The following is a 26889-nucleotide window of genomic DNA, read 5'->3' as shown; positions in this document are numbered from 1 at the left end:
TTTTATACATCTAGACACTTCAAAACATGCACATGGTACAGTTCTCTAATCACAGATTCTGAGGGCCAGTACACTATTTCAAAATGCAGGGTTGTTCAAGCCAGAACACAAGTTTGCCTAAGATCTTAGATACATTTAGTATGCATCTATGTTGTGCAAATCCAATCCCAAACTGACCAGACTCCCTAAACCAACGTTGGGCCTGGTCAGATTTGCACTTTGTGTCAGGCTAGTGCAGTTAAACGTTGTAAACCTGAAGTAAAAGGAAATAACCTCAGATACAACAAAAGAGTTTGGACATTCATATGGTGCATTGTTGCCATGGTTACAGCATAGTCCCAGTGCATTGTATGACCAAGATGAGTGATTTTCTTCCCATGGCATCAATTTCTTACACTCCAACTGGGATTGCAGTAGAGATGCATGTGAAAAGTTTTGAGTTCTCATGATAATTAAGAAAAACAACTCAACACAGACAGGTTCAGCTACAAAAATCAGGCAAATTATAAAAGGATTTGTCAGAGCTAGATATTTAGGGGGTTTGTTTGTGGGTTTTGTTTGTGGAACCAGTTCAGTATTGAGTCAATTCAGCTTTGCTTGACTTCAGTTGGATTTTTGTTGGATCAAGTCAGATTTGGAGAGCTGAGATTAGCTTTGGTTTCTATGGTGTTTCGAGTCAGTTTGGCTTCTTCAAACTGATCTGATGCACAACATCAAATTAGTATACATGCATTGTGTGCTTTGTAAATCCTGTCAAATTCAAGAGGGCACATGTATATTTGTTTTTCACACACCTTTATAGCGTTTTTATATGATAAACAGTATATAAAAAATTCATGCACAATGTTTTCAGATTTTTTTGTACTGTAAAGAAATAATGATGTCTATTGTCAAGACTGTTAATACGCAATGTGGCTGTTTCTGAATATTGCTCTTATGAAGTTGTGAAGGTTGCTTCCAGATATGGTTTCAGCTGTGATGACTGGGTATATTTAATCTTAGGAGTTTGCACATTCTGTACCAAAGGGGGTGAACAATGAAACGTTATACTGACCGGTTCATACTTGCCGTGGAAGCAAGCATGGCCAAGTGGAAGACTGTTAAATAATTTTTTTTTCTAAGGAACTGGCTATTGACAAAGGAAATGCTACAGTTTTTGCCTGTCATGGGCTAATTCTGTTTGTGTACACAAGCCAGTTGTAACTTGATTTATGAAAGTGACTTTTTTTTCACTCAGGAATGAAATTCTGCTAATAATACAAATGGCTGTTATCACGTTAATAAAAACATGAAATCTTTGCTCACTTCTACAGACAGATTTTCTAAAAAATAACAAAATTTTCATATTGGGGAAATTATTCTGAGTGTACATGCTTTCAGATACACTTTCTATACTGGGTACTTACTGACCTGTTTTTTACTCACAGCAATGTTTATTCATTATTTTACATACTTGGTAAGAAAGTGTATTTCACTTACACCAATGTCAGTAAAAGTGTACCAATATAAATGTACACATGCGCTTCTTTTATTTTTCATGCTGATAAATTTCAATGAAACAAGGTCGGCATTTCAAAAAAGCAAGGTCATATGGGAGCAGGGGCTGAAGTCTGTGTGGGACCACACTGATAGGGCAGATCTCGCTCATGCATCTGAATGACCTTGACGCACTTCATTTTGGACATGCACTGTGAAATACCAAACTAGCTCATTTGCCCAAAGCAGCAAGTTTAAAAATCCTATCAAGCACTCATATGGCTGTATCATGTTCCCTTAAACCCTCTGCTGCATGCAGTGAACATTGCCCGTGATAACTCCTTTTGGATTCCGATGGAGGATATGCCATGGCTTTGAGCATTGATCTATCTCTGAGGAGCTTTGTGGTAGTTGCCTCTGGAGACTGTTCTCTATTCTGTGATGGCTGGGTATCACTGGAGCGTGAACACTGTTCAGGCCTCTACATTCATTGGAGAGGCTGATACCTTGTGAATTCTGAGGGCAGGCAATGCGCTGTCACATTAAAATCAATAAATTGGTTGGCTCTATATTTTATAGACTGTTGCTGCTTGGAGCTTGCAAGTGTTGCTGGTTCTTAAAACTACCATTCTTATTGGATTGGTGGAGTATAAGTCCCCCTAAACATTTGTTTTTGACGGCTTTCAAACATTTGACTCAATTAGAATCCTATGCACACACTGCTCCCCTTGTGCTGACAACTCAGTGTCAGTCAACCCAAGACATTGGTCCTGAGTACTTGCTAGTGCCTGCTGGCTGTCTGCTGGTTCTGGCTGCACAGTCTATTCCCCTTGCATGGATGGCTTGCAGTCAGTCAGATGAGAACAATCCTGATGAGAACTTGCAAACATCAGGATTCCTGCTGGTTCTGCATGTAATGGAACCTTCTGAGGATTGTGCATGGATGCCATGCTGTTGCTTGATGTGGAACATTGTTGTTGACAGCTGTGCAGTGGCTGCTGACTCTGTGTGTGTTGTGCAAGGTCTTGATTTGGTGGCCTGCTGCTGTTTAGTATGACAGCATGGTGCTGTTGATCATTTTGTGGTTGTGGAATCACACGAAGCTCAACCTGTTCCCTTGGCTGTGATGGTTGGCTTGGATTCTGTCTTGGGTAGCAAGGACAGCACAGTTTAAAGAATGAGAAAGCCTGGACGACAGCTTTACGATAGTCAGAGTTAGTGGCACTGTAGACTAGAGGATCAATGGAGCTGTTGACAAGCCGCAAGATTTCTTCTATCACCATCAGTATGTGTAGTTTTTCATTAAGTTTTATTCGTTCAACCAATTGAGTGAACAAAGTATACCTGTACTTATTTCTTACAATCACCATGATTGTTGTTGCAGTGTCCCATAAGCTCAGTATGAAGAAAATAGCAGTATTAATAACAACCATCCGTAGGACCTTTTGAGCTTGCTTTGGACGGTTTGGCACATGCAGTGTTTGTTTACGGATTTTCACTACTATGTAGGTGTACAAAGCAAGAGTTACGGTAAAACAGACAATGGCGACCATGGACTGACTCCAAAAAATTATGTCGAAAAAGACATACTTTGTTGTTGGTAAGAATATCAGAACCACACCAATGATAATTATTAACAGCCAGAGTCCTGCTGATATCTTTCCTGCTCGAGATTTAGAAGCTTTCTTTCTGAAAGTCAGTGGATGGTGTACTGCAGAGAGTCTCTCAGCTGCTATGGTAACCACAAAGAATGTAGAAGCAGTTTTGAACATGCATTGGACGCTTAACATTGCACACTGCAAGAGAACATCATACTTGATTTGTGAAATTTGTGAAAATAGAAATCTTTGTAGGAGGAACAGTGAGTCAGCCACTGCCAGATTGGATAAGTAGATGTTGATGATTGTATGCATGGACTTCACTCGGATGACTGTGAAGAGAAAGACTGTGTTCATGAGGAGACCGATGGGTGCGACGATTTCAGTGCTTAACCAGATTATGTGTTGAGTAGAAGTAACACTTTGGATATACTCTGATGCATACTTATTTCTATCAGCCATCATTACCGTTGCATCAGTATGTGCTTCCAACTTTATTTAGATATTGCAGAGAGCAGTTTCCTCTGCCAACTATGTGCATAAGATCTTTACAAAAGTGAAATTGAATTGAAAGTTTTTTCCCATTTTTCCCATTACCACTTATCAGAATCCCTGTAACTGTGGTCTTGGGTGCCGATACAGTAATTGAACTCAAGGAAAAGCAAGCCGCGAAGAATACGACACTTGACCCTCGGCATAATTTCTTTCTGTTTCAGATTTAATGGGTTTGGACTCGCTTAAAAGGTGCATGCTCAGGCCTATATCATCAAATACACGGAAGTCTAACGCTGCATGCTGTACATGTGCATCATATTAGCTGATACATGAGATTTAGTTTTGCTTGGTTTGTAGATATGTCAAGATATAGAAAATGAAAGTAAATTGAAATATGATCTCAAGCCTTTTGGTTTGCACACTTCAAAATTTGCATAAATGCTCTTTATACAATCCTGTTACAGTGCTCACGACATCTTGGTCATTATCATTAGTACGTGTAAGGCTAAGTAAAATTAATTTTATGTATTTACATGTATGTAGGTTTTCATCACTCAGATTAAAAAAACTTGTAGGAGAAAGCATTTAATTTTATACGCACTTCTTCATGTCAAAAGTGAATTAAATGAAGTGGGGCTGATATATGGTAATATACATGTACCTAGGAAGGGAATCACACAGCTGGTCCTTGTGGCGCTAAGTTTACATACGTAATGTGGACTAATGAACAAAAGATGTCCTCACGATGCAGGAAGAGAAGACGTTCTGTGAACTTAATCATGTCCATAGGACATTTCGCCTTCTCTGAGGTTTAGAGTCATTTTGAGGTTAGGGTCATCAGGGTTTGCCTCCAGGTCAGTGGTACCATACCCATAGATTTGTTAAGATGTTCGCAAAATACATTTAATTGAAGAAAACACTTCTCCAGGATAAAAGTAGAAAAAGAGGTTGATTTGGGCATGAAAATTTGAGTAGAAAGTAACGAAAGCTGGTCAATATGTTGACTGACATAACATAGGATTTGTGTGGAAGCTAACAATGTGGTCACTTTAATAATGAGAGATTTACAGTTCATTTCAAGCCTTTAGTGTTTCTGTTCTCACAGATATCAGAATTCGGATCCATAAGACCTAACTCCATGATATTTTGCCAAGAATAGGTGAAAAACATGGGAAATGTTGCATCAGCACAGTAAACCAAAACACACGAAGAGAATTTAATTTGGGGGACTTTGCAAGTTGTTATTGCGCAGAAATGTGTTCATTCACTCATGCAACTAGCATACTGGTAGTTTGTTAAATCTGTATTCCTTTAAGTTTGGTCCTGTCTTGTTCACGAGAGTGCATGCAAAGAGTTTGCACTTAATAAACAGTAAAAGTGATCTATACAATATTGTTGTCATTTTATATCATAAATGGTGGCATCTTGGATGTACATGGATTGCAATCACATTGTTCAAAAGCGACCTGCTACATTCTTCCTGGCTGATTCCTGGCTGGGGCATTAATTGATCTGAGGAGCTTTGCTATGGTCTGCTCCTGAGACTATGACTTGTATGCTAAGATGGGTTGGTATTGTTGGAGCTTGAACACCGTTCACAAAGGTACCCATAGATATTGACATGAAGGGGGTGATACCCTCGTGCTACGTCATTGTTGCATTGGAATCTCTATCGTCAGTTCATCCTGGAATACATCTCACTTTGGAACTTACAAGTGTTGTTGGTGTTCTTGAGACTGTTCTTCATTAGTGGAATGGGTTGGAGTGAGTCACTCCTAACATTGTTCTTGACAACTTTCAAACAGTTGATACCATTAGAATCCATTCTTATCCATTCATGTTCCCCTTGTGCTGACAGCTAAGAGTCAGTCAACCCAGGACAGTGATCCTAAGTACTTGTACTTGCTAGTGCCTGCTGGCTCTCTGCTGGTTCTGAATGTACACACTGTTCCCCTGTGCTGACAGCTTTATGTCAGTCAACCGAGGACATTTATCTTAAGTACTTGCTCGTGACTGCTGGCTCTCTGCTGGTTCTTGATGTACACACTGTTTCCCCCCGTTCTGGCAACTCAGTGTCAGTCAACCCAGGACATTGATCCTAAGTACTTGCTAGTGCCTGATGGCTCCCTTCTGGGTCTGGATGCACACACTGCTCCCCCTGTTCTGACAACTCAGTGTCAGTCAACCCAGGACATTGTTCCTGAGTACTTGCAAGTGACTGCTGGCTGTCTGCTGGTTCAGGATGCACACACCATTCCCCTTGCATGGATGGCTTGCATTCAGTCAAGCTATAGCATTGTTCCTGAGGAGAACTTGCAAGTACTGGGATCCCTGCTGGTTCTGTGTGTACATGTTCTATTACTTGCTGCTGACTATGCATGGATGCCTTGCTGCTGCAGAACATTGTTGTTGACAACTCGTTGCTGTTTCGCCCTGTATCATGGTTCTGTTGGTCATTTTGTGGCTGCGGAATCTCATGAAGCTCAACCTGTTCCCATGGCTGTGATGGTTGGCTGGGATTCTGTCTTGGGTAGCAAGGACAGCCCAGTTTGAGCAATGAGAAAGCCTGGACTACAGCTGTACGATAGTCAGAGTTAGTGGCACTGTAGACTAGTGGATCAATGGAGCAGTTGATAAGTCGCAAGACATCTGCACAAACAGCAAAGATGCGCACTTTTTCATCAAGTTTTAGCATTCCAACCAACTGGTAGGGGATTTTATAGCTGTCTCTTACCATTGCAATGATTGCTGCTGCTGTATCCAGTGAGTTCAATATGAAGAAGATAGCTGTGTTGATGATAATCATGCGGATGACCATGCCTGCTTGCTTGGAACAATTTGGTGGTTGGGCTGTTTGGGTTTCATGGCTACACATTGTCATCACTATGTTGATGTACAAAGCAATAGTTGCAACTAAACAGACAAAGATGCTGATGAAATCAAGCCAAAAGTTCATTTTATAGAAGACAGTGTCTGGCAAATATGTTACAGACACCCCAATGACAATTATTGGCAGCCAGAGTCCTGCTGATATCTTTGCTGCTCGAGATTTAGAAGCTTTCTCTCTGAAAGTCAGTGGATGGCGCACTGCATAGAATCTCTCTGCTGCTATGGTAACCACAAAGAAATTACAAGCAGTTTGGAGCATGTACCTGACACTTAAAATTGTTTGTTGCCAAAGGGTATAATACTCCATGGTTTTATACAATGAATATAGAAATGTATGTAGGAGGAAAAGTGAGTCAGCCACCGCCAGATTAGATAAGTAGATGTTGATGATCGTATGCATGGACTTCACTCGGATGACTGTGAAGAGAAAGATTATGTTCAAGAGAAGGGCGATTGGTGCGATGATCTGAGTACTTAACTGTAGTATTTGTTGGCTTCTTTGAATGATCCTTTCTAAGCTTGCAAGATGTTCGAAAACATCAATTATCCACCCAACTGAGAAGCTATGTTGGCTGCTATCAGCCATAGTTCATAGACATGAAACATTGGTTTCTGTTCCCAACAAGAGGAGGCTGGTGGATAGGCCTACAAGAGGTCGGCTGGTGGATAGGCCTACAAGCGGAGGCTGGTGGATAGGCCTACAAGCGGAGGCTGGTGGATAGGCCTACAAGCGGAGGCTGGTGGATAGGCCTACAAGCGGAGGCTGGTGGATAGGCCTACAAGCGGAGGCTGGTGGATAGGCCTACAAGCGGAGGCTCGTGGATAGGCCTACAAGCGGAGGCTGGTGGATAGGCCTACAAGCGGAGGCTCGTGGATAGGCCTACAAGAGGTTGGCTGGTGGATAGGCCTACAAGAGGAGGCTGGTGGATAGGCCTACAACAGTACAAGTACCTGTACTTGACTACTAAAGCGAAATATTTCAGTTGGCAGCTTCTTTGTCCAATCCTTGTGGAATTCTCGAGCTACTCTAACACACCAATTGAGTGGCTGTCTCAGTAGTCATCACCCATACATGTAGTTCATTTACATGCAGCATTGATCTCTGATGCCAACATTTTTAAGATACTGTTATAAGTAGTGAGTCCCGGTTCAAAATTACTTCATGTACTGAATTTAAGACCTTGACGAGAAATGAGAAAATGAAAGAAAAAGCTTCTTAACATTTTGTTCCCATTAATTTCAAAGGCTAAATTGGGTCTCACTTGTTTTGACAACACCACAAGCAAAGCATACAAGAGAGTTTCGCAGTTGACATTGGCATGGATCTATTTGTTTTAACTTACAATTTTTGGTTTCCCTCATGAAGTGTGTACTTTCTCATGCACTATATATGGGTACATATGTAACATGTTCATGTGTTTTTTGAATGGATTTTTGAATTGCATTATTTTAGCAGCACATAGTACAAAAAATGTATAGAATTTGAATGTCACACAACTACAGTGAAGAGAGTGTTTTGGGAGATCAGAATTTAAACTGAGAATTCAGGATTTGTGCATAGAACATTCAATATCCAGAACTGTGTGGAATAAGAGGATAACTGACATGTTTCTCATTCTTTTGTTCTTGTTTGAGGAGGGGAAAAAATCCATGTGTAGTGCCTCACAATTGACTTAAATAAATGCAATGCCGAGAGATAGTTTGCAGTCACACCATATGGTATCACTATCAGAGTGGTTGTTCTGAGGATGCTGTTGAGTGTGAAACTAACATTGTGACCAGAATGCTGGGGTTATCCTCGGGGGAGATACTGGACTGAATATAAGACTGGATGGCAATGACCAGAACATGCTGGTTGAAACGTTGAGTTCACTCACCAATTTTTCTCAGAACCACCACTCTTGTAGAGAGATCGATTAGACATTGTGTATCCGCAAACCATCTCTCTGTATAACCCTCACCATACAAAAGTTCTAATCTGTCTTAAAGGTACAATGCCATCATCATATCTTTCCCCCAGCTGCCAAGAAGATAAGGAGGCTTTGAAAGTTCTTAACAGATAAAAATGGAAAGGACAAACACTGAAGGCTAAGGTAGTCACTGAGATACTCATTTAAATATTGACGTTGAAGACAGATTTTTAGACAAATAGTGTTTTGTATTTGTTACACTGTGTCTACCATGACAAACAAAAGGCCAAACACACTCTTTGCTATTCAGATAATGTAGACTGGAGTCTTTCTACATAATTTTCATAAACTTTGTGATTTTTATAATTTATTATAATATTGTAGTGGAGTTTTACAGACAGGAAACCATGGAAAGATAACAGCTCTTCTCTTGCACTTGTTGCTTCTCATTAGACTGAAGAGCTCATGCACTGTCTTCATGACCTTTCCATGCCAAGCCTGTCAAGGATCTGTACACTGAGAGCATTGCTCAGGAGAGGAGCCAAGAGGAATCCGAGGAGAACAGCAAAGAGGCCAAGAAAAGGTAAGAGGAAGACAACTTACCAGTAGAAGAGAGGTACTCGGACTTTGATTGAAGGAAATACATCTGTATTTACATTATTTACATCAAGGGAAACATAGAGGACTTGGCTGGATTTGAACCATTATCCTGTAGAAAATCATCTTAGGCTCTTTACCAAAGGAAATACCTTGAACCTCTTTTTTTGTTTGCATTTTAGTGGAGAAATGATGGGAAAATTTACTAGTTGGTGAAAGTTTTGTTAAAATTGATCGGAAAATATTGCAGTGTGTGTTACTCTTTGGAATCTCAAGTTAGCCGTAGTATAAGTCATTTTGTGGATCACTCAAAGTCTTACATAATTATCTCTGTCCTGTGTGTTGCCCGTACATTGCTTGGAGGTGGAGATTTTAAGGAGATCATGCGTACTTTCTTCAATGCTTCGGTTCATTAACGTTTAAGGTTATTAGTCTCTCAAATTAAATGCATCTTGGAATCTATGATTTTATTTACATTTCCAGTACTGGTGGTTTATTTTGTGTTTTGTTGTCTAAGGCATATGCTTTCAATTTCTTTCCATTCACTACTCTTAAAGCCAGGACTGGAGAGTTACCCCAACAAATGTGTGAGTTCACCATCGGGAAGAGTGTAGATGGTAAAGGTAGGCAAACCTTGGGTTTCATTTTTATTAATGCCAGATGTCTCTTCTTGACGGACAGTATTTGGAAAACTGTGTTGTGTATTAGTTGCATCCATTCAGCCCCACCCATTGCATGCATGGGTAGCAACACATGTATCACTCTACTGCCATACTTCATTTCCCAGATGATGTGCATGATGCACATGTAAATGCATCCAGATTTTTGGGAGGCGTGCTGTCATGTAATTATTCCTGTGATTGGTCACAAGATCCAGGGGGCGGGGCTTAATCATTTGGTTAAGTGAGCACGAGCCTCTTCCAGATAAAGTTTTATCAGCCAGTCCTTGATTCAAGATCATATTTTATTTTCAAAGATGTGAACGCATTACTACTGTGTTGCACCTTCCCCAACTCCTTCATAAAACCTAAAGAAACTTCTTAGATAGGAGCCATGCATTAAGTTGCAAGGCCCCCTCATCAACCACATATGAAAGGTTGGCACCATAATAACAAGTCACTGGCCAAAATGGCATCCCACGTGAATTGCTTGGGATTGGTTCAGAATTGTTTCAATGCTTACACAGTAACTTCCCTCTTCTGCTGAAGAGCCCTGACATTCGATCTTGAGTAGATGTGGCAATTCTCAGTTTCACATATTGTTTGCACTGACAAATAACACTGCTGGTTTCTGGCTTGGCACTTACAAAGGAGATAAAAAGTGTGAAGTTTCCCTTTAAGGAAAAGCATCAGATTGGTTTTAGATTCACTTTTGTATTTGATATGATCAGTGTGATGCAGGTGTGATAATAATAATGTACAACAATCAGAATGCAAGGAAGCAAACCCATCGGGGCATAAGGACTCTTTCACTTGCTAATATTCTATGAGCATCTGGGGCTTACTCAGTTCCTCGTTTTGATGTACCTCTGCATTTGCAATGATCAGGAAAGAAACCAACAATGCCTAATAATTTCCTTGGGGCAAGGTTTGTCCAAAGGCCAGTAACTCAAAAGTAATTTAGGTAACTGTAGACCTATTTTGTTGGGTTGGGGTAGAGTGATGCATATTATGCATGGCTACTTTTGTCTGTCTGTTGGAGTTTAATCACCTCAGGAGAACAATAAGACACACTACTGTGTACTTGTTTCAAGAACCATGGGTGTTGCAAGTGGGGTGGATGGGGAGGGGTTAGAACAGGAAAGAAAAACAGAAAGGAAAACAGAAAGGGAAAAGAGGAGAGGGTAGAAGTTCATAATTATTTGAATTATTTGAATTATTCAGAGTACTCAGCTGATACTGTGACAAGTGTAAAGCAGCCCAAGATGCAGCTGTATGCAATGGTAGGTTACTGTATCTTTATTAGGAACATCATTTTGATCTTTCAGCATTGAGCACGGGTACTTTTGTTGAAAGCATTCCAACATTTATAACCAAGATTGTCGGTCTGCTGGTCATCATCAGTTCACTTGGTTTTGCTGCTGCAAGCATTGTAATTAATGTAAGATGTGCAATAGACTATAATATTTTTAAGGTCAGCATTTCTTATAATATTGTCAGATTTTTATTTGTTTAAGGTCGGAATAGTAATGACCTTTGAACTAAGGATTCTTTAACCCTCAGGAGTCACAATAGCAGTCAACTCCAGAATGAAGCAGTATCTATGTGCAGAAAATAATTGTGCCAAAATTTGCGGGGAATAATAATATTCTTGTTTTTTTGGGGGGGGGGTAATCTGGTAAAAAGTGGTGTAAGAGTACAATTGTCCACAGACATCCAAGGGAGGTAAACCAAAAAAAGAAGCTTGCCTTCGGGCAGCCATCCACCCTTGGAGTAAAAGAAAAAATCCAACTGTACTTGAAGGTCACTTTTGGCAGGTAATAGTAATTCTTGTTTCACTTTGGAATGAGCTGATCGTGGCTTTATATTGCCATATGAATTTATGAATGGGTACATGGTAACAATGATCACAGTGCAAAGTGTACAAGGAACAGACATGCTTCTGAAAGTTTGCCTGGCTCCATAAAATACTATGGTGATGATTGACATAGGTGACGCAGGTCAATTGCAGCGATGGTGATAATTATTCTGATGCTTAAACAATTACAATGTAGTGTGTAGCGTACTCTGCAACCAAAGATGGAAAGGCAGAAAGCATGTACATGAAGTTATATTTCAACCTTCCATCTCCAGTAAATCCTGACCTTGAAGACTCTTTCAAATGCATGCCTGTGCATTTAGAATCTTTCAATTTTGCTTTATTTTCAGGAAGTCCAAGATACCGAAAAGCAGAGACTCCGCCGTCATTTCCAGGAAGGAGAAGGGAAGCTGTGGAAGAGGGCCCAACTGACATCATTGTAGCCGAGGCTCAGGGGAGAAAGGTCGGTACTTGGTCACAAATTTAGCAGTGTATTCACTAATGTGGCACACACATGAACAAACCTCAAAACTCCCTCAATAACATTTTTAACATTCTTAAAGAATTTCTTGAAAGTTATGAATTTCTTATAAATCTTTATTACCTCCACTCACATACGTTATTTTCTCATTCTGGGGAGCATTTTAAATGAATTCATGGTGCCCTTAAAAGACATTGGAAAATCAGGTCAAAACAGAATTTCATCAGAACTTCCTAGGGGTGCAAAAACTTGTAAATGGAAATGTTAAACGTTTCATGAAATTTTGCTCAATGTTCAACCTGAGGAACAAATAATGCTCCAGCATGGTAGAATGTACCAGAGGCAAAAAAAACCAAAGTATGCCATATTTGGGGGCAGTGCCACATTGGAGTAATCCAACAACAATTCCGACTTACCTGATTCCGTCTTCCTGCAAGTTTTTTGCACACAAATGAACTGGTAATGTTACGTGGAGACCTGTCATGTCAAACCTTCATCATTTCCGCACATATTTTTGAATTAATTAAATAGCCCATTCTGTTTGGAGGCTATTATCCAAGGTCCTACAGGCCGTCCAGCAACTTAAAATTATGATTTATGTGTCCTGCCATCCACAGAATGCCATCAATAACTTCATTGAGTCAAAAAACATTTCCAATTTTTATTAGTGTTGTACAACAACTAGGCATGCAGCGTCATAAGCATACATAAGATCATTCGCAACATCTGCTTGGAACTGAAATTGCTTGTCACACATCCCCCCCAAGAACAGTAAATTTACTGATTCCTATGTGATATGTATCTAACATCAGTTCAAAACTATTACTGCAAAATGAAATGCAGAAAGTACACTACTCCAAAAATTCCCCTGAAATCAACCAAATTGCCTCCACCAGATTTAGATACATGATGATATACCTCGAATACTGGATTGTATTCATAAACCCTGACTTTTGCAAATGCACAAAAATTGTGAATTTATGACAAATCCCTGGGCCCAAGGTCAAAGTCTATAAGAGTTAACTTTCTTTTCCTGTCATACATGTACAGTACATGTGTTTTCTCTGGTTTGTCGTTTATCCTGCTTTTAAATCTAGTAATCAAAAACCCAACAAAGAATTCCAACACTACCACAACAAATAGTTAACGACGGACAGAAAGCATGTGATAATAATTTCTTTAAAAAAGAGACCGTTTGCAAATGCCCCTGAGTTTCATGTAATAGAATGAACCAATTTTACGTTGAATGTACCTTGCAAGAAACTCCGGAATCCCATTCTAACCATTTGGTACTTTGGTCATGCTCAATTTTTCTCTGTTCCCTTGACGGCATTGCATGACTGACTTCTGAAGCTTACTGATATATAGTGATGTTCTCAGCAGTGAACTTTAATAATTAGCACAGACTACTCTGAATCTGGAAAGACTGCTTGCCTGTGAAGCAGCCGGAAATGGCCAGAAGCCGTTTACCGTAGTGATGTTTCTCCTTTACAAGAAATTTCCCTTTGCTAATTTCCCCCCCATGTCTTTGCCGACCAGTTTCTTATCACAACAAGGGCATCTCATTCCGACCCACCAAAGCAGTGGTGGTTGACCTTTTCCTGGGTTAGCTCATCATCTTGTTTGAGAGAGCTGACCGAGTCAATTCCTTCTGTGAGCTGCTTGAGGGTGTGTAGAGATCGTGCAGCATCGGCAGCAAAGGTCCAACAGCGGTCAGGAGTTGATTGCTAGGGTGTTGCCAGAGTTGTGCTATCTGTGATTTGCACGATCGGCTGGGGGCGACATTTAAACCATCTCAGCAGCCCAACAAAGCCAATTAGTCCTAAAAGGCAGCACTAGTCACGTGGAATTCAGTATTGCTGCATTATGAAATGGCCATCAATAAACTTAAACTATTGTTGTTTTGTTCTTCACTCCGGAATACATCTGCAAATCTCCACCCAAGTCTTACACCAGAGGCCATCGGACGGTCATTACCAGGGAAATTCATGTGCCGACACATCAATTTGAAATCATGTAGAGCCACCAGATCATGAAATGTGCACGGAAAGGGTCTCACTGTTACTGTAGTCTCATCAACCAGCTCTTTTCATGCAACACTCGTTCAAGTGTATGGCTGCATCCGAATTTCTTGTCTAGAGCTAGGTCTAGGTCTTCGCTCCATTGGAAATGTGTGGACAATAGACCTAGCCGTAGCTCTGGAAGCCCGTTTCAGACACGGCCTTAGTCAGAAACTGGAGGCTTGCATTCAAAATAGTCAGATGTCTGGTTGTGACCCTCTTATCCTCATCAAGTGCCATCGGGAACTAGACTCCATCTGAGTGACTTAGTCAGTCATACTCTGTGTACTTCTTGCTGGAGCCGTACACCTTCTGGGCGGGGTATTTCTTGGCATTGAGGCCCACCTTCTCCATGGCAGCACTGGGAAGGTCCACATGGCATTTCTCGGCCAGTCGGATCAGGTACATCAGGACGTCGCTGAGCTCTTGAGCCAGGTGTTTCTTGTCCTTCTCTGACCAATCTGGAGAAATACATCAAGTGTAAATTCCATGGTCAAAAGAGGTTCCTTTGTGTTCACCAGCCTAACAAATCAGTATGATTACAGTGAAGAATCTTTTTATTTTCTGACGCAAAATGCTGACTTCTTCAGTGTGGATTAGTATTTATTTGGCTGTTATTTCTCTTCCAGTTTGCACTTTTTTGTACTTCAACCAACATCCAATTGTCGGTGTCTTTTACAAAGTGCTGCTGAGTTGTAGAAGTTGGGCTATGCTCTGCTTGTTAAGGATCGCAGTCATAGAATTTGGAAAAGATGTAATAGACTGCTCAGCCGTGGCTAATTCAAGGTGTGATAGCTGTACATATAGTTAGCAGAAGTGGTAGGAAACTCTGTAGAATGAGCCCCACTTCCTCTTGAAATGACAAACATGGGTTTACAGGCAGGAAAACTTTAGGTATCACAGTACATCATGTCAAAATGTAAGATCAGCACCTGTCTCAATGACACCTGCTAGCAATTACATTTTGAAATTTAACAGTGTATTTAGAAAGGCCACATCTGATTGACTGGGCTGCAGTTGCATACACATATGGGACGTGGCTATACAGTGGAACATCGCTGTACCGAGCACGGCTATACTGAACATTCGGCTGTACCAAACATTGTCCTTGGCTCCTAATATTTTTTGTACAAAACCTACCGAACATATGCAGTTGCAAATCAACCGAGATTCGCCACAGCGGTAGTTTAGGATAAACTAAATATCAATTTTGTAACTCAAGATTTAATAAAAACAAAAATAATTAACAGATACATTTCCAGAAACCTCAAACGTGACTGCAAGCGGCAAAACATCATGAAAACAAAGAATCATAGTATCAGAAGGAGGTGCACTTCAGTTAGACAAGAGAGGGCGCTATTCAACATGGCAGCAAAACGTTCGGTAGTTAATTTCGCTATACTGAACGACCGCTGTACCAAACATTTAGCATGGACCCCCTCGTGTTCGTTATAGCGGCGTTCCACTGTAATCACAAACTAGAGGTTTCTGTAATCAGATGCATTATCCAGATAGAGCCATGGCTTTCACATGCTGCTTCTGCAAGTGCAGCCGTTCATCTGTACACTGCTCTGCCAGTGCCAATCATCAGTGTCTGCCACTTGTGGCTTGTCTTCCCACGTTGCCCTCTGGGCCAAAGAAATACCTTCAGTCAGTCCTTGTGAGGGGCAGAGCCGTGTTTACTTAGAGAGAGTTGTAACATAAGTGTCACCATTGTTTAAAACAAACTGGATGGTTTATGCGCCTTCAGGGCTGTTTGTTTCACGCGGATCCAGATCGCGATCAGTGATCTGTCGTTGGTTCGCTGACATCTGAACCAACCTAATGGGTAGCGGGATCCAGCCCTGGGATCATCGTGATCCAAATCTGTGTGAAACAAACAGGCCGCCAGTTTGTATGCGGATAGTGCGTATGTACAACAGCCCCTACTGTACACATAATGAACAGCCATTTTGTTTCCAAAATCTGAAGCTGGCACTGCTCTCTCTGTATACAGCTCTGGTAAGGGGGCTACAACAGTGCCCTTGTGTACTTGTGTTCAAAGCCCTTAACACAACTTCCTTACCCTCTAAGCCCGCCTTGCACTCTCCTCGCCACTGACTGGAGAAAATGAAAGACCAAGAAGATCAGATGAGAATAGTGAGATACAACAATCTTGTCTTAGGACCATAAAGCCATAGACTCGTTCTCCAGAGTTGTAGATCTTCAATCACAAGTCAGTCTACAAGTCAACTCACAAGTCACTTCACAAGTCAAGGCGGAACTAAAGAGATAAACAATAACAAAGGAATGCCTTTGTCGTAGTTCATTGAAATAGCTTTCGAGTTGACTTGTGGATGAGTGGCTTGTGTATGTGCATGGTTTGTCAAATTATGAGACCAAGTGTCTGTTCTCTGCCAGATATGCCTTGTAAACCTGCGAGATAAATATTTTGCTTTGTGACTAAAATATTATCGAAAGGTGAAGTTCATTTGTGCAGATTGTCCTTCTCGAGATTGGCTTTTCTGTAATAAATCAGGGTGCATTAGTAAGGGAATTAATATGTGCTTGGCTTTTCTGTAATAAATCAGGGTGCATTAGTAAGGGAATTAATATGTGCTTGGCTGTTGTAAACGTGCGTTTTAAGACTGGCTCTGGAAAATGGACGTGACTAATGCCCCAGCTGCAGGTGATGGCTGGGATGAACTACTTGGCTGACATACTTATGACTGGCCTTCTTTGGATTTCATTTCACTGTTTTTAACCCTGCAAAAGCACAGACTTTCTTTGATAGTCTACCCACGCACACCAAGCCAAATAAGCCAAATTAAGTCCATCTGGAAAACACTTTACAACTACATGGTCACAACTACTCTCACATTTTCAGTGCTCCCGGAAAACCTTCGTTGTTAACAGTCTTTATTGTTCTTGACATTTAAGCTACTCAGGTACAGGGAGATGTTTTTAAGGCATCATTGTGAGATTGAGTGAGCTGAAGTTTCCACCGTTGAAGGTTTAGCTTCAGGGTCTTTTATTGCCCTTTGAAGTGAAAATGTTGAAAGTTGAGATGAGACTTACAAAATCTCTGAAACTTCCCCAACTTCTCCGATCTGCGAAGACAAAGACAAAAACCAAAATTTAAACTCTTGGCAGACGAGCCAGACCCCTAACAATGACACAGTATACCCAATAACCCTCTATATCTGTGTCAGTTGTCAAAGTTTTGAGTACATGTTTAGGTACTGTATAAACCTGCGTATTGTTCGATTTTCTTAAACAGTCGAAATGCCTGACTTTTAAGAGAATAAAATGAAATACTTGTTTCAATATTTCCAAAGGTAAAATATTCAGTGTGTTCTATTTCCCTGCAGCCTTTCCTTCTTCAGGCTCCCGAAATAAGATTAATTTATCAATTTAAAGGGAACCAGAGGGACCATTAGTCTAATCCTGTTTTAGTTTTCTTTATTTTAGTTCGAATTACTTATTTAATTTTCAATGTCTTGTATGTAATTTTTAATTGTGTCATTGGCATTTTTAAAAACAAAACAAAACAAAATTAAATTTGATTTGAAACCACCTCACACCTGAGTTTTACCAGTCCACTTGCCTTTGTCAAGGCCACTGATGACAAGGTATGACAATTCTTTACCAGCTGGAAATATAGCAGTCTGAATTGGACCTACATGTAAATCACAGATACTGTCTTCAACTTCATGTACCTTGGCCAAGGCTAGCCATCTGGCTTTACACAATGACCAGGCAAGAATGGCAGGGTGATTTCCTTAATCCGTACCCTCCCCCCCCCAAAAAAAACCTCATACCCCCAATGGATTTTTGAAGGATCAAGCACAGTGTGGGCGGAACCTATTAGTTTTGAGTGCATCTTGGCACAACTTCCAGCAAAGACTACTATGTCGACTACTGATTGATTTTCCCTGGTAACCTGTGCAAAAACTACATGTTTATATCCTGGTCACCAGGGAAAAAAAATCATCACATGGTAGACAAAATTGAAACAGCTGTTGCTCGAGCTTCCACCTTGGGTGAGCCTTACCATTGCAAGCAGGAGGTTCCTTGGTTGGTGAAACTGGTCCCAATCTCGCTGCTTGGCAAAGTCGGCTTGAATAGCTCTCCTGCACAAGATCACATAAAGTAGTCGTGTGGAGAAAAGACTCTAGTCTATAACCCTAATGTGGGAGCCACAGTTGATGATGCATTATAATAAAGAGGAATTTGACTTCATTCAGGTGCCAATCAGTACTTATGCATACAAGGTTTAATCTTCTTTCACATCTGATTACCCGAATTACCACTAGAACTAGTAGCATGGGGCTCCTTACTCTTCCTGTGGGACGATGAACGTCATGGATACCATATACAAACATGTATGTGTAAGCCTAGTTTTAATCTTGGGATAAATTTGTATTGGATGCTTTGTTTGCTTTCCCAATTTTCAGACTTTCTCAAGTTCAAGCCACGTACAGTTCTTCCATGGACGGCCCATCGCTGAACCGGAATCCCTTTCCTTCCTCTTCCCCGGACGATGCGACGCAGTTATCCCCATCCATGTGTAAATTCCTCACGTCCGTCATCACCTCCACAAGTTGATGCTGACTGGGGCTATTTTCGCTCACGGCAGCCGGGACCAACTCCTGTGACTGATGGTCGCTCTCTGCTACGGATACGCCGTCTATCTTTGGGATCGTTTCCCCCGACGACTCGGATAGACGTCTGCGATCGGTGGAAGATGGCACATGCCTGCATGGAGTTGCAAGCGTGGGTAAATACGCACTTTAGAATGTTTTGCATGCTTCATAACAGCTCTTTAACATGTTTTTTAATGCTATTTGGATGTCACCTACATGTATCTCACCTGTGAACCTGAGATCAGCCCGCCGCGTGTGCCTTTGCCAATGAATATATATGTTGTACGTATACAAACGTATCCTGCATGCGTGTGTACGTGTACCATGCCACTCGCGCGCGTGATGCGTGAAACCGAGGTATACCGCCCTCTTGCGGTATCCCAGTTCCCACTGGATATCGCAAGAGGGCGGTATTTGTACGGTATAGTGTCGTCTGTTTTGCTCACCCTGGACGACGAACAAACCACAGACCCAGTCAACGGCTAGGCTACTAGCTGGCCTATCGCCGGATCTGATGTTCTTGGAACGATATCCAGAATTAGAAAAGTCTAGTATTTCTGCCCAGAGTGCACTTTATAGTGAACACACTGTGTTTCCATTCACACAGTCTACTCTCCTGAGAGCTTTTCTTTTCCTATCTTTTACTACAAAGGCATTTCTGTCATCGTCAGGGGGATGTCACTCGTTTTTAATTCTACTCAAGTTCATTCTTTACATTTCTCTCCAAAAACCAAAACTTCATGCACCAAGAGGGCACATGGCAAACGGTCTATCCTTGCCTTGACACCCCTGATATACTTACCTTTGAGGGTAAGCGACGGTGCTTTCTTGTGGAGAAGCGCCTCCTATGGTAACAGAGGCACCATGCCCCACCTTGGAGTAGTCGATCAGTTCGTCTTGGTAGGAACGAGATGAGTCCCCGAAAAAGTCCTCCACGTCCGGCGAATGCGGCTCGGCGATGCGCTCGGGTTCCTGGTTGCGTGGTAACGGGTAACTGCACTGGGCAGTACGCCTACTGTAACACAGCGCCTTATTACGCTGCCTGGGAATTCGGAGTGATTACAATGAAAATACTGTTTTACTAGGGGTAGAGAAGTTTTACATCGTTGGTCAAAGTTTAAGCCTAAGGTTCATGATGCTGTTTTTGAAATGTACATATGACACTTGAAATCAGAAAAAGGCTACGTTGATTGCCGTAGAAGGATTCAGATTCTTTTAATTGTAACCTAACAATCTGCATGTACATGTATTTGCAAAAGTTTTTATTTTCGAGAGCGGTAGGAGTGGATTGTAGATGGGAAACAGTTGTTGGAATTTATTGTGATGAATTCTAACTTTCAAATCAACCCATTCGAAAGAAAAGAAGAAACAGACCGAAAAGAAAAGGAAAAACGGAAAGCAAATTTAAGCCAATGAATATTTGTTGATGAACTTCCCATCTACCAAAACAACAATCCAAATATAAAAAATAACCGATCGGGCCCGACTTGTAACTCTCTTGTCACTTACTTTCGCTTGTAGTGGGTGACAGCGTTGCAAATGTACGACTTGATGGCCCTTCGTACTTTATTTTTCACGGTCACCTCATTCCTCAGCAGCGGGCAAAGCCGCATGACCTGTGACAAACTCAGTATATTGTAACTTGTGTGAAATTCAGTTTGAGGGGTTGACGGGGGGTTTCGCCACCAGACCTCTCTTCCGTATGTACAGAATGGTCCATGGTCATGCGCGTTTGACAAGGGTCGACAGATTTAGCACGTTGTGAGTGCATTTCACCAAATTGTCGTATTTCTGCGTGCGAGTTCATTAACATTTTGTGATCCCACGGGGTTTTTACAATAAGACACGCCATAATTAGGAGGGATCATAGAAATATTTCTATAAATCCCGAATTTGGGACAGACATTTTCCAGTTTGAGGTATTTCTTTCACAATAGTTCCAAATGATTGCGAACCCATTTTTTATATAGGCGTGCGTCTACATTCAGAGCTGAACGCATAGTTTTACCACTATTTTGGGGGTATCTTCAGGAAAAGGCGACTAAAAAAATTTCGTGGCTAACCCCCATTGGAATTGAAACGAAAAGTGATCTTCTGGCCATAATCTTGAATTTCCGGTGAAAAACGGAGGCCAACCTCTTCACAAGAGCTAACAGGCGGCGCTATTTCGGTCCGATTTGGCAATGTTTTCTATGGGCGCGTATTTAGTTTAGTGCAACCTTGTGATTGGCCAATGCGTTGCAAACTCTTGGAAGCCCACTCTTGTGCATCGCCCGTATTCTGTGACAGGTTGGTTTTTCAGTAGTCATTACATGTACTTAAAAACGTGGTCAGACATGTTTAAAAATGTCTCCCCGAACGTTCTGGAGCGAAGCTAATGTTCCATCCCTGAGAAATTAACAGTTGGGTGAAGAATTCGGGTTTCGACTGCAGAAATGTCAATGAGTCGAGTAAACAGGTGCAAAACGATTATGAAGAAGCTATTCACATTACTCTTTTGTCAGTGTTGAACGATTCTTTTTAGAAACAATGCTAAGAAAATATTAATGGCAGTGTAAAGTCTTAATGAGATCTACAAGCCTCTTAATGATTTTACATTCTGTTGGAGAGTGTTTGCTTGCATACAATCAACTCTTGAAAATAACTAATATCTGGCAAACTGTGAAAAACACAAGATAAAAACTGTAAAAGGCAAAATGTCCATGATGGTAAGTACAACGTGTAGTTCATGCATGAATGACTTAACACGGACTCGCAGATCATCATAAATCATCAGAATACAGTATTTGCTGTTTGTGCCAGCCCTTTAAATATTTATCATGTGCTCTTGTTTTTTGGCTTGACCTTTAGAGGTCTGACTTAGGACTGTTTTGCAGCTGCAACCGCTGCCTCAAGGGTGTTTCGCATTTTTAATAGCACAGGCTCTAAATGATTTCACTTTGGGTTATGTCAGTCGAAGAAATCAAGTTGCGGCCCCTACACGAGGCGTTTACGAAGTGGAGGTTTAGTTCCCGATGATGCAGGGATGTCTCTTTGTCTCACCTCTTTGATGATGTCTTCCATGTGGTGGCATTTCATGCTGGAGAGAATGTCCGAGTACTTCTCCACAGCCTGCCGTACTGCAGACTGACAAAAAGAGGCGGGGATTCATATTACGGCTGGATAAAGTGTTTTAGTAGGCTCTGAGCACTGATGGCACTCAGTTGTCGGTAGGCCTCTCACTAAAATTCTTGGCGCTAGCCTGAGCAACGAAGTAGCATCAATGACGGGCTATGCTGTAGTCTGAAGCTTACAGAAAATCAGGATTTTATAGAGAAATACGCTAGAACGTTTGTTTTTTCTTCTGCAGCTGTGGAATTTTTGCAGGCCCTGGGGCTCCCTTTTTTCTTCGGAGGCCCCAAGTGCACTATTTTCTGTGCAGCTCTGATTCAAACAGGATGCACAAGAGTCTGGCGATAGTCAGAGGTAAAATTTTGCCGTAAACGTCGACGTAACGTAAAGAAACATGGAGGTAACACCTGCGATCCTCATTTTGAACGGTTAACCTAAGTTTCTCCTTTACACGTAATTGTGTAATGCATGTCTTTTGTGATCGAAATCTAAACTTTAAGAATCTATCTCAATCTATATTGACTAAAATAGACCCCCAATACCGAAACAAAACAAATCACGCAATCGACAACGTTTTCTCAGTAATACTCGGGTGGCTTCAGAAGCAAAACGTAAATTTATGTTATGTTTGATACAAAAACACGGTTGATGTAAAGGCTTGTCCTCTGTCTTAGCATATGAATAGATTATTTCGAACAAAATGATGATCATGCAAGGGATTTAGTTGCATGTTTGAACAAGCTGCTGGTACTAGACTCACAAGATTACGCGGAGAGCAGGTCAGGCTACGGTATGCATGAAACATTTGGACAGATACCTTCATTAATATCTTAAGTCCTAATGGACAGTTGCATTTTGTTCATGAAAATTGCATTAGGTAATTCAATGAATCGAATGTTATTCAGATATTCAGCTTGCTATAAAGAAATGTCTGTACGTAATTTCAATATGGACTATAAACTAGCCGAATTATATTACCAGACCATAGTCCTACGGGGGATTTCATCATTCGAGGCATTTATGCACACGACATTATTGGCGTTTCGTTTGCTACGTCACAGGCGCAGATTTTGCCAACCAATGGTCGACAAAAACTACAACAGGTCATGTACGTCTGTGATATCACGAGCATCGCCCCCGTATAGTGTCATATAGTGTCAGAACCACCTCCCCACTTTTCAAATTTCCATAGAAATTCCAAGTCATCCCCTCCGTCTATCTCCCCCATCCCCTCCAAACTCCAGCATAAGTTTACGCCACAAGTGTGTTCATGTTGGACCACTTTTTTCTGTTGTCCATAAATATTATGTAACCACCTGCACAAAACTTCTGATTTCATCCCGTTTCATCCCGACTTTTCCAAGAACTTTCAATACTGTCGCTAAAGATGACAAATTTCCTAAGCCGCGATTTATTTCAGAAAACAAATCGTGAAAAGAAAATTGTTAATCTCTGACTTGCCCTAACCTAGTAACTATACTTGTCGCCAAACTGAAAAATGTCAAGGCTGGTTTGGAACTATTTTGCGTAAGAGTGTGACGTAAATATAGTATAGACATCTACGTAAAAGAAGTCCACATAACATAGGGTTACAAGATGTTAGGACCAGTGGCGTAGTCACGGGGAAGGGACTTGGGAGGCAGCCCCCCCCCAAAAAAAAAACCTGGCCCCCACCAACCTTTACTTCATGGGCTGCGTGCCATGGACGTGTATAAAAAAACAAGGACTTGCAACGCCTTTGTATGAAATAAAAGCCAACCAGCGGCCATTTTACCGAGCCGAATACAAATGCACTGGTTGGCTCTCTTCTGTTGACGCCAGGGAGAACCAAGGCGGGCATTGCCGGTCAAGCTTTGTATTCGGCTCGGTAAAATGGCCGCTAGCGGATTCAATGATCTCTATAAACTTATTAAGGGCATTGCGAGTCCAGATTTTTTTTTATATATACGTCCCTGTTGCGTGTGCGTTCCTTCGCGCAAGGCATGGTGGGAACCAACATGGCGCGGCAAGATCGTACCAGAGTGGCAGCTAGTCATTTTTTTGCAAGTCCAAGTCAAGTCACAAGTCATTTGGTCTAACACAAGTCAAGTCACAAGTCCCTTTGTCCAAGTTCAAGTCAAGCTACACGTTATTTTGTCCAGCTGTAACCAGCAAAAAGAACCAGGCGTCAACTTACGAAGTTACGAGTTATAAAAATATATGGGGCTGGTCAAGTAGGGTCTGACTTGGGTCAGTCATTTTTTGCGAGTCCACGTCAAGTTACAAGTCATTGTCTGCAAGTCCAAGTCAACTCACAAGTCAAAGCTGGTATTCACAAGTCACAAAAATAGCGACTCGAGTCCAAGTCACATGACTTGAGTCAGCAACTCTGGATCGTACCCATGAGAACGAGGTTCCTCCACTAAAAAAACCGGATGAGTGGATATTGAACAAGGCTAACAAACACTTGCCCCAAAAAACCACACCACCGAAAGCTGGTGCCCCCCATAAGATGCTGGTGCCCCCTTTGTTCCCTCCCCGCTAGTAAAATCCTATACGTCACTGGTTAGGACTCGCACAACTCCACACTGTACGTTTTTCCTCTCGAGAAAAAAAAGCTTCAGGGGTGTTTTGTGGTCCGGCAAAACGAAGAGGAACAGTTCTTTAAATAGATACCAAAAATCCAACTCGGAAGAATTGTTATAGTGGGACAAAAAGGAGCATATCTTGAGGTTTTCTTAAGCGCTGGAGAATATGTGGTATGGGTGTGTATTTTTTGTGTGTAAGCATGCTTTTCCTAAAGTGTGTGGGCCTTGGAAAAGTTATGTTCACACAATACAGGTAGTGATTACATTACAGTAAAAAGCCCGTGTTAACGTATCTTTTTGCTTGCCTGTCTCCAGTCGTAGGAACAGAAAGTCAAATCCTGAAGCCGGTTATCTGCGGAATCACACAACAGGTCATAACTTACAAATCCTTTACCGTACCGGTTTGCTGTGAAATTAATCCTCAAGGCCTTTTTTCACGGACCTTTAGAAAATGTTTACAGGACTAATCTTGCTAGGGACTTTCTTACTCCTGTAACCATTAACAATCGTCCGATAATGGGTAGACCGCGTGGGATTATAGAATCCCAAGGTATTCACGAATTATACACACTCTCATAGGGAACCTTGACGCACGCTTCACTAGCCTTTCGTCAAGGCCTTCGTGGCTGTGTGTGTGTGTAACTGCAAAGCGACTGGACAGGAGACTAGGCGAGTGGCACAACCACGAGGCCTTTTCCAACTTGATTTTGAGGTTTTTGTGGTGAATTATTCATAAGCTTTCTGATATGCATTATTCATACATTTCATGTAAATAGTTTAAGCAGATGAGTCTCCGAAACAAACGGCATCAACTCCAAAGCTTACGCAAAGTTTCCATCTGGTTTTAGTGAGATGAAAACTATGATGCTTGTTGGTGGGGGATGGTTCTGACGTTGGAGTAACGCTAGCAGTTCATCAAGGCCGAATGGTCAAAGCAAAACGGCAGTGCTTGAAATATGGAGCTCATATCCCGTGGGTAGAGACGAAAACGTCACGCCCGCGTACAAATGCTTCAATAGCCTAACGCTGCAACGGTTTAAACTCGGCAAAGTGAAGTTTTCCAGCAGCATATTCTAAAGAACTGTCCAAATAATGCTCAGACAACTGACCTGCATTCACGGCCGCCAACACACTTGACACGCTCGCCATCTTTTGTATACTTTCAATTTGCATAGTAGGTTAATGTGTGCTGACCCCCTCGCGTATGATTGGTTGGGATTTATGCTACCCCAACGTTGTAGCAAAAATGTAACAAAAATAAAAAAAAGTTATAACAAAAATAAAAAAATAAAATCAAAAATATAAAAGAACATAAAAAATTCCTGACAAATGGGAAAAGGCCTCGTGGCTGCGCCACTCGTGCATGTGGTCTCCGGTCCAGCCGCCTTTTAGTTACACATAAACACAGCCGCGAAGGCCTTGACGAAAGGCTAACGCTTCACTTGATTTTCACGGATCGCTCATCAACAAGGGGAGTTGCTTGGGGCATTTCAGTGGATTGCTAATTTCACTTAATCGGTTAAACCTCATGGAAAAACCTCCCTACACCAGGAACATTTACGGCAACTTGGCGTTGTGAGAGTATTTTAAGGGGGTGAGGCATTTAAGAGAATGTTCATGGTGAAACAAATGTTTAAGCCTATACCTTTTCTTCAGCGTCCCCCCTGACGATATTATGATCCTTTCATCGATAAAACTGAATAACTTCAAGATTCACAACACCTAAACAGCAAAGACAATTGAGCCGCTTCTTCATAGTTGGTCTTTTTTCGCAGTTTCACAAAAGAGAGATTCCCCAGTGTTTGTAAATTAAGAAACTTACGTTGAAATGAAGATGAGCTTTCGGGTTTGGCGCTACTTCGATCTTGAGCCCCTTCCACGCCGAGGTGATCCCGCCGCCGGGCATCGCGGCCGATTCCCCCGCGTCGTTTACGCCGTCGTTCCTCTTGCACCTGGGACTGTAGAATAGCTCTGCCTGGGAGTACATCATAGGCACCAGGCTGTACATGGACGACGTGTGCTTGGAGCTCAAGATCTCCTGCAGGCTCTTCCGGATGCCGCAGAAGATGGGCATGCCAGTGCCGGGATTGCAGCAGTAGTACCTGGGGGAGGGGTTTGCTGTATGGGGCAATGGTGGTGGGCGTGGTGGGGGTAGACTCAGGACTGACAGTGACATTGGGCGGTGTGTCAGACCCGCTATCAGGGATGGGGGGCCCCGGTCTGCGCTATGGATAACCTGGTCGGTTGTCGACATGGCTGAACAGAAAATCGCAGAAACGGCTGATGTTGGCAAAAATTGGAACGATTCAGTTTGTTGATGGGTTGTACGAAAACCAGTCGGTGAACAACAGTAATAAAACAGGGGCAGATGAGCTTTTCGAGTTGAGTTCGACTCACATTGGCCCCAAGGTTGTCCCATTCAGCCCGCGTTTTCAAAGTCCACCAGATTTCGCCAGCTCTTGTGTGGACTGGCGTTCAGGATCGTCTTTTTAAATGGCTCGGAGTACTCGCGTCGGCCGTCCGTTCGCTGCGCGATGTGAGTTGTTCAGTTGTTACGAAACTC

The 26889-nt window shown here is 41.8% G+C and overlaps 2 protein-coding genes across 4 annotated transcripts in view; one reads left to right on the top strand and one right to left on the bottom strand.

Annotated features, from left to right (window-relative positions):
* Positions 1-18595, top strand: part of LOC110987036 (uncharacterized) — a 22835-nt gene extending 4240 nt beyond the window's left edge. Inside the window, exons 3-8 of one of the 3 annotated variants that reach the window (XM_087140912.1) lie at positions 8448-8551; positions 8822-8951; positions 9523-9588; positions 10849-10907; positions 11833-11945; positions 18460-18595. In XM_087140912.1, coding sequence (XP_086997038.1) covers positions 8834-8951; positions 9523-9588; positions 10849-10907; positions 11833-11925 — 336 coding nt within the window. In that variant the 5' untranslated portion in view covers positions 8448-8551; positions 8822-8833 and the 3' untranslated portion in view covers positions 11926-11945; positions 18460-18595. The remainder of the gene's footprint in view (positions 1-8447; positions 8552-8821; positions 8952-9522; positions 9589-10848; positions 10908-11832; positions 11946-18459) is intronic. The other 2 variants (XM_087140913.1, XM_087140911.1) reach the window with 2 other exon arrangements.
* Positions 12611-26889, bottom strand: dctpp1 (dCTP pyrophosphatase 1). The gene is made up of 9 exons (XM_087140909.1): positions 26149-26889; positions 21691-21774; positions 20158-20264; positions 19451-19690; positions 18485-18760; positions 18057-18135; positions 17081-17112; positions 16089-16123; positions 12611-14484 (listed from the first exon to the last, which is right to left on the bottom strand). Exons 1-9 carry the CDS (start codon positions 26743-26745, stop codon positions 14294-14296), a joined length of 1641 nt encoding a protein of 546 aa, XP_086997035.1. The 5' UTR covers positions 26746-26889; the 3' UTR covers positions 12611-14293.

This window comes from Acanthaster planci, linkage group LG09 (genome assembly GCF_054643075.1).
Source record: "Acanthaster planci isolate LZ-2023a linkage group LG09, COTS_SCS, whole genome shotgun sequence".
Lineage (NCBI taxonomy): Eukaryota > Metazoa > Echinodermata > Asteroidea > Valvatida > Acanthasteridae > Acanthaster > Acanthaster planci.
This window is presented reverse-complemented; position numbering and strand designations above follow the sequence as displayed.

Bases quoted from the DNA above. Each gene is read 5' to 3' on its own strand.
- dctpp1 (XM_087140909.1), bottom strand. From the start codon at position 26,745: ATGGGACAACCTTGGGGCCAATGTGAGTCGAACTCAACTCGAAAAGCT. The intron at 20,265-21,690 runs GTGAGACAAAGA...AGTTTGTCACAG, and splicing joins TGGAAGACATCATCAAAGAG to GTCATGCGGCTTTGCCCGCT. The intron at 17,113-18,056 runs GTAAGGCTCACC...TTGTCTTCGCAG, and splicing joins GGAACCTCCTGCTTGCAATG to ATCGGAGAAGTTGGGGAAGT.